This window comes from Paramacrobiotus metropolitanus, unplaced genomic scaffold (assembly GCF_019649055.1).
Source record: "Paramacrobiotus metropolitanus isolate TYO unplaced genomic scaffold, Prichtersi_v1.0 Parri_scaffold0000032, whole genome shotgun sequence".
NCBI classification, from domain to species: domain Eukaryota; kingdom Metazoa; phylum Tardigrada; class Eutardigrada; order Parachela; family Macrobiotidae; genus Paramacrobiotus; species Paramacrobiotus metropolitanus.
The window spans coordinates 868,884-879,350 of NW_026570252.1; the positions used below are offsets into that span (position 1 = coordinate 868,884).

The window sequence follows — 10,467 nt, forward strand, 5'->3', positions numbered from 1 at the left end:
ACCCTATTAATTCACTAACAGATGACCACTACCTGGGATAACTGGGCAATAGTGCGTCATACGGCAGCCTAATAGTGCGCCATTAGGCTGTCGTCTCCGTAAAATTCTCAACAGACAATTCTGTTTAACTTTAGTCCAAGTGTATCAAAATTAATCGCGGTTTGCGGCCTGACGATTTGTAAAGAAAGACTGACAGTAACCGGAAATTTCTTTCATTAAATAATTGGTGGCTCGGTAATTCAATTATTCTTTAGTTGAATATATTGTTTGTGAAAATTCGCGAAAACTACAGACGGTGCACCACCCAGGATGCTACACTTTTAGCAGAGAATCATTTGTAAACTGGTTGACTCCCCATATCCCGAATCCGCTAGAACAGTTTTCTTCCTTATTGTTCTGTTGTTGAGAAAAACAACTCTCCATGAAGATTTTGCGCACACGTGAGACAGCATGAAGACCAGTGTCCGCGACCAGCGACAAAAATGCAATCAAAACAAAACTTTTATTTTCTATTTTAAAGCGATGAACAAATGAAGCAAGCATTTTTTGTCATATTGATATTCTGATTTCAGAAGATTCTGAGTGCTATAGAAGAAAGTATAGCACTGCGTGCTAAGCTTGTTTCGGTCCCGAATTACCTCCGGGATTCGGACGGCATTGCAACGAGCATTTGGCGGCTATAACTATCGACCGCTGTCATCAAACGAATGCCATTAAAATGCTTAGAATTCATTTTTTAATTGTAAAAAGAGGGCCGAAGTTAGTTTTAGTTTAGACAAGGTGGATAAGGGGTACTTGGTTTAGATTCATAGTACTGGTTAACTGCCTTTTGCAGTGATGTTTCCAGAGAAGCAGGACAGTAACCACGGTTGGGTTTTGTTGCAAACCAAAGTGCTTAGGCTGTTATCCATTTTTAATTTGTCATACCAAATCTCTTGTGCGCGAGAGCGGTTTTCTGGCCGGTGCAATTTGTAGAATACTCAAATATCTGACATATCAGTCATTTACAGCCAGCGTGATATAAAAAATAATAATACAGAGAGAGTGTTTTGGATAGCCGCTAAGGCGAAAGTATCAGAGGGTTTATAACGAAAGTGATGTGCGTAATAAAAATAACGGCAGAAATACCATACAAACAAAACGAAGCCATTGGTGTCGAATTTAGTGGTGCAGCAAAAATTAGTGTTTCAAGCAGTCTTGAACCAACGTCTTGGACGGTGCCGGAAGCGGAGGCAGTGTTCGCTCTGTATCGACGTACCAATCAAGCGACATTTGGTGCACCGCGGGGAACATCGCTGCCGCTTTGGTCAGCTTGTTGAAGACAGCGGTGCGCTCCGTCGGGTTCTGGCGGCGACGATAGCCGATCATATGCGTTAGGGCATCCATATAAAACATGTGCAGATGCATAAGTAACGCTTTGTCTGACGCAGTTGTTGTGCCTAAAACAGCCGGGCAAAAATGCCTTGATGCGTTCTTGTGCACTTCATTTCTTAATTATGTGAATTTTTGTTTTATAACATTCTGTAACCTGATGATACCGTGATGATGGTATGTACAAGCTTGTCCGGTAATTTCCTACGTAAAGGTACAGCTAGCGCGAAATTTGCGCTTATAACGATGGCCACTTCACTACGTTTATCAAATTTCCTAAATGCGCTCCGCAGGCAGATTGTCGCTTACTGCACCGACCGTTTTTTAGCCACCTTCCGACAGGCAGTTACTATTATTCTCACAAAATTATATCGCATAATGGCGTGTACCAAGCCACCAGCCAGCCAAATGCAAGTTACGTGTTTAAACAATGTGGCGTGGCGCGCCGTAGTGTGAAGCTTGGCGTAACACGCAAATTTGTGTAATTCGCTGTATTGATTCGTCAGAAATTACCGGACAAGCTTGTATATCATCATAAGCATGAAAACTGAAAACCGTTTGTACGTGCAACACCCGGTTCGGGAGTTTTAGCTGTCGAAAAATTCCAAAACGTTAAATGCATTCAGGAGTATGTAAAGTCTTATTACCGACCGATCTTTCTTTACATTTTACACATAAATGTATGTAACTATGAAGACTGTTTTTACACCGAACCAAAGTTGCACCACTTTTCCAGATCTTAAAATAAATTTCGAAAAGTGACACCTGGCCACAGAATGTCATAAAACAAAACAAAGAAGTGCGCGCAAGTGAAAGTTTTCGCGTATGTACAACAGTACAAGAATTCGGTACCATGCCGGTGACCCGATACATTTGCTCGGTGGCGGTCACTCACCGGGCAACAAATACCACTAGTAGTTACTACACCGGCTGTGCTAATAAGTACATACGTGGATCGAAAAACGCTGCAGCCATGAGCAGGTAGGTTTCCGTCAGCGACAGCCCGATCCCGTTGAATACAGCGCTGAATTTGAAGCAGAACCGGCAGAATTCCGTATCCACGCCCAGTATCTCCATCCAGTAGTCGCTGGCGTGAATCTGCTCAGGACCCGGTAATGTGCAATAATATTCGCCTTTGTAAGCGTACTTCATATGATGCAGCTGAAAAAAAGCAGCAACAGCAACGGTGAGGTATGTACTGTAGATGCAGGTCACTGATGAAAGAAACCCTGTACCAAAGTACTGATAAACGCTTTTTCTGCCAGTAAAACTTCACGATCCGCCGGGCTGACGTCCGCAAAGCCCGGCAACATGGCAACGAATTGCGCAAGACGGGTTCTGTCATCCTGACGTTTCTCGTGCATACCCGCCAGGAAGCGATGCATGGACGTCTGCGGTTGATACTGCAATGGCCGACCAATATCAGTTAACCACGATAAAACAAATTAAGAAACTGCAAGAACCTGAAAGAAAAAAAAACTGGATTCTTAGGTCTTTATAGGCGTTCCTATTTTTTACGTTTTCATAGCTCTTCTTGGGTTTTCTTATTTTGATCCGTTTTCGAGTGGTCAGATCCAGAGTCAGAGTTATCAGAGTCAGGGCACAGCTTGAGAGCGAGCCACTACCATCGTACCGGTTTCTGTTGAGCTTCGAGGGCGGCTGTCATAAACGCAGAGAACACGGCAATCTGGTCTCCATATGCGATCTCGTACGCCGCACACACCGCGCCGCCGGCTTTCTGCAGCATCACATCGCGGGAATTGCTGACATCTGCGTACATACTGCAGTACGAGCTGGACGGCAAAAGCTGGCGAAAGCTGGCAGCGGCACCCACGAAGCCATTCAGCTCTATCAACGAAGTTTTGTCAGCCTTAAGGTGAGAAAAAGCGCTGTATTGACACTGACCGCACGGAGTAATAACCTTGCGAAAGCCAATGGGAAATGTCGTCTGCGTCGGCTGAAAATCTTCGTTGAAATGTCCACGCAGCAGAACATCCACTTGTGTTGGGTCCCGTTGCGATTCGTCAGCAATGGGTTCGGACAGAGAAGCGCCTGTTCGTGCAGTTTGTGTTAAAACCTACCACGCACTGTTTTCTATCGAATATCGTGCGACTAGAATACTCGTAATCGTACCGCGCTGCGGTCGCTTGCTTTCCTCGTCTCCTTCCAAATCCTCCATCACGATAGTATCACATTCAAGTCGTGTACTGAGCAGTACTGCATGTCTGGCTATTCACTAACCAGGTCTAAAAATTTACCAAGAAAATGACTTTGGAGTAATAACATTCCTTATTCATACCTCACATACAGTAAACCAGTGCTAAAAGCGTCAATAAATCAACATCTCCGCGGAAACTGCATACACTGCTTACAGCTATGTTGATGTAGTGATACTGTACTGTACCAGTGAGCTACTGCAGCACAAAACGCTGGAGGCATCTTACCGTTCATTCACGCGTTGACAGCTACGGCTCCCAGCACGCTGGATGTTCGACTTGACGGAAACCGGTCGATACTCATACATACAATTGCCGTACATAGACCTTACCGGTGCCGGTTACGTAAGTACCGGAATGCTATACAGCTGTCTGCCGAGCTCAGCCGATCTGTAAATCTGAATGTGTCCCTTGTTGCACGCTGGTTTTGAATTTTATTATCTGGCTTGTGAACCGCGGATTGACTGTTCGACTCGCTTTTATTTTCTCATTCTAAACTACACACGGATTTATCGTGATTGATTTGCTTCCTTTTCATAAATGCGCTTAAATCGCCGGCACTGAATTCGACCATATAGGTATACAGAGTACACTTGGTTTTCGCACATTTTACTGAAGATAACCGTGTGTGCTGGACACGCTATGAGACGGAAAAAAATTTCTGGATGCTTTTGCGCAGTATACGGCACTTTAAAACGAGATAAAATATGTACGTTTTCCAACTTGCTTTAACTCTTTTAACCCTGCTTCGATAGCAGAAAGTTGAAAATATACTTTAAAGTAAGATTCTGTGGGCGACCTGCCTCATGATATACGCTATACAGATATACATGCCGACCGAACTGTGCGCTAAACCTTTATGCCAGATCTTTCTCGTTACATACAGCGCTTATCGCGCATTTTATACTTCACAGACCACAGCATGACAACATAGCATCTAGAACAACCTAGAACACTCTACACAATGCTCGCGCAAACACTCCAAACCATTAGCTGACAGGGCATGACCAGGCATCGTCATGCACATGCGGTATACAGCATGTAGATACAGCGTATGTTGTATCTACCACAATTTCAAATATAAAACGCCAAAACAAATTTCTTTTAGCACCGCATCAGCCTTCTAAAAAATGTAAAATCAAATCAAAGTAAAATCAATCAAATCTGAACTGCTTCGAAATGGAGGCATAATTGTTAACTGATCAAATTATACTTAAAATGATTTCGTTCTTACGGTTAGTACTGCGTTTGTACTTACATCATACAAGTTGAAGTGATACTTATTAAAGGCATCCCAATAATTTCGAGCGAACAAATCATAATAAAAAATTACCGTAAAACCGCAAATTTTGAATGCTTCTTGATGCCGGCATTATTGTTCAATACAGAAACGAGATCATGGCAAAACTTTGAGAAAACAATTACGCGTACCAGAAACGGAATTTCGAGGAATATTCCGACATTCTCAACACAGTAATAAAATCTACGAAAAAGCAAAGACAAATGCCGTTAGTCAAATACTCATCACACTGGCTCGGATTTCTACCCATGCAAAGCTCGACGATTTTACCATTCCGCAAACTCTCACAAAAATTACTATAAAAAAATGTCGCGGAAGAAATGGGAACGAAATAAATTGCCGATTGATTCCGTTGCCGATAAGTGCCCCTGCCGTTTATGTAACCCCGCGGAAATTGTAGATGAGCGCGTGCTGTCCCAGCTTGCGGAGTGTACCCAGGGGGAGGTTGGCGATGACCACTTCCGGTTTGGGATGACTGCGCAATCGTGGATCATTCGGCTGCCATTTGCGAAAAACCTACATAAGACAATTCCTGCCAATATTTTCTTAATTTTATCAAAATTAATTACGGTTTTAAAATCATACGAGATGCCGAGCATACGAGACCAATGAATTTATTAACGACATTAAATGACTTCGATTCAAAGGTGATTTTAAATGAAACGTTTTTAATTAAATATTACCAACTTATTCGCACAGCTACATTTCTGGATACCCGGAAAACATTTTAAAATACCAAGAAATAAAATGCAGAAAATAATAAATCTAAAGCGTATAACATTAACTATTCAAGCAATTTAATTTCTGGATACCAGAAACTGAACTTTTCAACGGATTTTTCATATAAAACTCAAGAAAAATAAAATGCAAAAAATATTTAATGTAAGGCGAATAGGAACGAAAATCAAAAATTCACCCTGAAATTTAACTACTGGATTTGTCAGCGCATACATTAAAATAAACAGAAATAAAATCCAAGAAATTATTACTTTCAAAATGAATAAGGTGATAAAATTGATAAAAAAACAAATATTTAAAAAGTAAAAAAGCGAGTAATAAAATTCCAAAAATATTTTATTTCCAAATGCACAAGATGATAAAATTAATAAATAATTGAAAAAAATAAAAACAAAATTAAAAGAAATTAAAGAAGATTATTTAATTTCAGAATAAATAAGGCGATAAACTGAATAACCCGGTACGCACCCGCAGCATCTGTTCACAGCCGGCGGCCGACTGCGCCCGTTTCGTCCACTCGACGGTGATGCGCCAATCGGCGTCCACGGGCGGACAGGCCGTCTCCAGCACGCTCAGCACCGTCTCCGCGTCGGCCGGTTCACGGAACTCCAGTACCGCGTGCGGGATGAGGTCCAGCGTGACGCCCAGCCGGGCCGCGCTGAAGCGGTACATGACGCTGTGCAGCTGGCCGACGGCGGCGCTGTACTGCGTGAACTGCGCCCGGTACTCGGCGAACATCTGCGACTCCAGCAGCTCCGTCACGCGCACGTCGCGCCACAGAGAACGCCGGCAGATGCGCGGCCATTCGGCGCGTAGATGCAGGATGCTGGGGTCGCTGTAGTCCAGCAGTTCCTCGGCCTGCAGATAAATAATTAAATAGTCAAAAATATTAATTCAAAAAAAATTATTTAATGTGATAAGTACGAATAATTATATATTCACAATTATTAATATTTAAAATTATTTTAATTTATAGTAATAATAAATAAAAATAAATATTTAATAAATAAAAAATAAATTTAAGAGCGACTAAAGCCTCTGCAAATTTCAGAAAAAGAACAGGGACAAAAATTATACTAAATGGGATAATAAACAATAATTTCATCGTAAATGAATTCAAAAAAGAATCCAATGTAAAAAATTTTTCAGTTCTACCCATGAACAAAATTCATCGGAATTCTTCAGGAAACGTAAAAAAAATATTCAATATAAACAGATGCAAAAACAAAAATACGCGGATCATGTTGAGCGGTAAAAATTTAGAAACAACTGACTTAAAAACACAATAATAATTAAAACTAAATAACAAACAAACAAATATGCACTAGTAATGTATAAACGGAGAATTAGGAAAACCTGTCAACTTTTCCAAGTCTAATCAAACTTTAAAAAGCGAAAGCAATTGTAGAAAAACATAAACGGTAGAAGTGCATCAAATTCAACAAATGTATTTTTCAAACACAACAAATATCGAAAACACCCAGCATAATTCACACAATAAATCAAAAAATGACTAAATACTTGCATTTAAATGATTTTCGATTTTGATCCCTACCTGGACGGTCAGATTGTCCAGGATGATCAGCGGGATGGTCAAGCCGCGCGCCGCCAACATACCCAGCACGGTGTACAGCGGGGCGTCCGGGCCGTGACCTTTCAGATGCAGAACGCGCGTGGCGCTGGTGACGCAATGCTGCAGGAGGCCGGCCAGCTGCCGTTCACCGCAACGGGACACGTCCACACGGAGATGGGAAGACACGGTGGGGGCGCTCAACGCCGCATCCCAATGGGAGCAGACGCGACGGGAGAGGATCGCTTGGTCGACCGGGAGGTGGGAAAACACCTCCATGATCATTTCCGACGGGAGGATGGCGAGGGAGGGAGATTCGACGGATTCCGGGAAGGGTGTCGGGGGTACGGGACGGTTTTCCTCCAGGATAATTCCGATACGACGCAGATAGGCTTCCTAATCAACAGAGAATAAACGGCTCAAATTTTTCGGAAATTAAAAACGACGTTACTAGTAACGGCAGTTTTTTACAGTTTCATTTTATTTTGTTACCAGTTCAACATTTATCGAAGGATAATTCTCTATCTGAAAAAATAAATAATAATTCTAGATATTCTATTCAACGAAAATATAATAACTCTAAATCGGAAAAAAGAATAATTCTATATATGAAAATATTTATATCTATATCTTCCATCGTCATTTTTTAATCTTATCTAAGAATAATTCTATCTAGAAATATTTGTGCACACATAAAACCAGCAATTCCTTTTTGCGACTCACATATTTCTAGCATACAATTATTCAGATATAAAATATGCACATAATTAATTATTCAGTACCTGCATTAATAGTTTTCGCGAAAATAAAAATAAAATTCCAACGATGAAAATCTAACAAAAATTCCACGTTATCATACTTCAGCATCAGCGTATGAAAAATAATTGAAAAAGCCAACGAGACATCTTTCAAAAGACGAAAAAAATATAAAATGGAAACGAAAAAACGTGGAAAAAAATGCAGAAAAACGTGAAAAAGCAAAAAAAATGTACAAAAGAATTCCGAAAAATTAACTGAAGGTTTCGACGGTTTGTCAACGTGTTTTATTAACGACTAGAAGAAAATTCATAAAAAAATCAATAAATTAATGTAGAACTCACGCATTCCGACGGCGTCATCCCCTCCGCACCGGACGCAATATAAATCACCTTCCCGGCGCGCACCCGCACCCCAATCGTCCCGGTAACCCTCTTCCACACCCCCCAGAACCCCCCGCGCCCCGGGAGCCCCGCCAGCCACCCACTCCGCGGCAACCCCACCTCCCGCCGCTGAAACGGACAAAACTGCTGCAGCAGTGTCACCGCCGCGCCCGCCCGCGGACGCACCCTTTCCCCCCGCACCACCGCCCGCACCCGCGCCCCCTCCACCCCCATCTCCACGTACAGGTAGTCCGGGGAGGCCACCAGCACGGTGCAGGGGTACCAGCGCCAGGGGTGGTTAGGACTGGACTGGTACAGCGTCTCCGGGGGGTTGCCCTTGGCGACAGACGGATCAGGGACGACGCACTGGGTGTAGGGGATGGGGACGGCGTGGTGGAGGGGGTGGTCGAAGTTGACGAGGAGGGTGACGTCGGTGGGGCTGTAGGCCACCAGGTCGACGAGGAGGCCGTGACGGATCTGGCCCGTGGTGGGGTCCTGGACGTCGAGGGCGCCGTAGCGCCATACGTCTTTCGTGAACATTCTTCCAACGGGGTACTCGATGTTCACTGGGTTGGTTGGTTCTCGGAAAGAGAATCGCAGGGGCTTTCGTAAATCAGAACTGGCGATTTTTATGCAAACATTGCGAATTAATCATAGACAATATTCTGCAGAATGCGAGATAAAGGTAAAATCAGGAAAATATGAATGAAAAAATCAAAAAATTTCAACGCTTTGAAAAATGGCTCAATATTGCGGTTGTCGTTTACGTATGCGGCGTCCCCAGGCGGCTGCCGTGAGCGCAACAAATTCGCCCCGCTGAAGTGAAAAGATCTTTTCTTGTGGAAAATATTACAAAACGTAAATAATAAATTCGTGTTTTTTTTTTGCAAAATGTAAATACTTATATTACTTGCTTAAACTGTATGTGTAGTTTCTTCCTAAAAAATATAGGCTGTATAAAATGTGAAATTCTTTGTGCAGAGAATAGCTTAAAAATTTAATCATAATCTGCACATGGCATGTGGCCACCGGCCCATCACGGCAAATCGTGTTCCTTGTCTGTTGGAAGACACCCGCGTCACGGCGGCTTGAACAGTACCGTCTGCAGAGCGTTGGTTTCAGCCGGCATCCCTACTAAATTGGAGCCGTCGGATCGTCGCCCAGATGGGTGCACCATCTTCGCCTGGAAATGCGGTATGTGCCTGGCGTGGGACGTCACCTCCGTTGATACCGTCGCCGCTTGAACCGCTTCTCACTTGAAATCCACGTCAGCTACAGCTGGATCAGCCTTCGAAACAGTCGGCCATCGCCCTAGAAAAGGAAATCGCGAAGCAACTTCAGCTGCAGACAGGTGAACCTTGTTCTCATGAGGTCCTTCGACCTTCGCCAACGACTATGGCTAGAAATTCAACGAGGCAACGCCGCTTGTGTACTCGGAACAATGGAAGGAGCGGCAGCATTAAACGAAATTTTGTTGCTGTGATTGTGGATTTGTGATTAACTATTTTTGATCTGTTATGTACCCATATTTTATGAAATAAAAATTACCCCCAGTCCCCCATCATAATCTCCACTATTACAGTACTTAATTACGGTATAGGAGAAAACGTATTCGGGAGCAAACTGGAAAAAGCCGTGCCAAACAGTTTTTGGTGCAGCGTTGCAGTTTAGAAAGTCAACGGGGTCATCAAGATTGCGAATTTGCGACTGCACTCAACTATACCAAGAACACAGGCAGCATTGACTGTTTTTGGTTTTCTAGAGGTTTACTACCGTACATAGTTGTACCGATGATATACAAACGATAGATAGATATGCAAAATATGTATGTATAGATATGCAAAAGGAGAAACTGAGCTACCATTCTCTAAAGTTAACTCGAATTCATATTTGTGCAATTTATACATTTTATGCAATTTGTTTGTAATTTTTTTCGAATGGACTTCAATATTGTTTTGGATTTACATATTTCACTCGAAGGCTGATCGACCCACGACCAGACCTTTGGTACACCTAAATGCATTTAATCTTTTCGGAATTTTTTTACAACCGTAACTCCCTAACCGGATGTCATAAAAGTGGCTACAGAATGTCATACAACAAAGCAAGAAGTATTTGGGAGTTTCCGATGCT

At 42.7% G+C, this 10,467-nt stretch overlaps 2 protein-coding genes across 4 annotated transcripts; both read right to left on the bottom strand.

Annotated features, from left to right (window-relative positions):
* Nucleotides 1-1,021: 1,021 nt before the first annotated feature.
* LOC129588949 (uncharacterized) lies at nt 1,022-3,838 on the bottom strand. Of its 3 annotated transcripts, none has more exons than XM_055483383.1 (7): nt 3,816-3,838; nt 3,505-3,617; nt 3,277-3,423; nt 3,005-3,219; nt 2,607-2,774; nt 2,322-2,532; nt 1,022-1,439 (listed from the first exon to the last, which is right to left on the bottom strand). In XM_055483383.1, the coding sequence occupies exons 2-7, from the start codon at nt 3,548-3,550 to the stop codon at nt 1,180-1,182; spliced, it is 1,047 nt and encodes a 348-aa protein (XP_055339358.1). In that variant the 5' UTR covers nt 3,551-3,617; nt 3,816-3,838; the 3' UTR covers nt 1,022-1,179. The 3 variants fall into 3 exon arrangements, with proteins under 3 accessions (XP_055339358.1, XP_055339357.1, XP_055339356.1); XM_055483382.1 differs by lacking the exon at nt 3,816-3,838 and adding an exon at nt 3,671-3,768; XM_055483381.1 differs by lacking the exon at nt 3,816-3,838 and having other exon boundaries at nt 3,505-3,758.
* Nucleotides 3,839-4,881: 1,043 nt separating this feature from the next.
* LOC129588899 (uncharacterized) lies at nt 4,882-8,874 on the bottom strand. The gene is made up of 4 exons (XM_055483316.1): nt 8,296-8,874; nt 7,181-7,591; nt 6,094-6,483; nt 4,882-5,403 (listed from the first exon to the last, which is right to left on the bottom strand). The coding sequence occupies exons 1-4, from the start codon at nt 8,872-8,874 to the stop codon at nt 5,263-5,265; spliced, it is 1,521 nt and encodes a 506-aa protein (XP_055339291.1). The 3' UTR covers nt 4,882-5,262.
* Nucleotides 8,875-10,467: the final 1,593 nt, after the last annotated feature.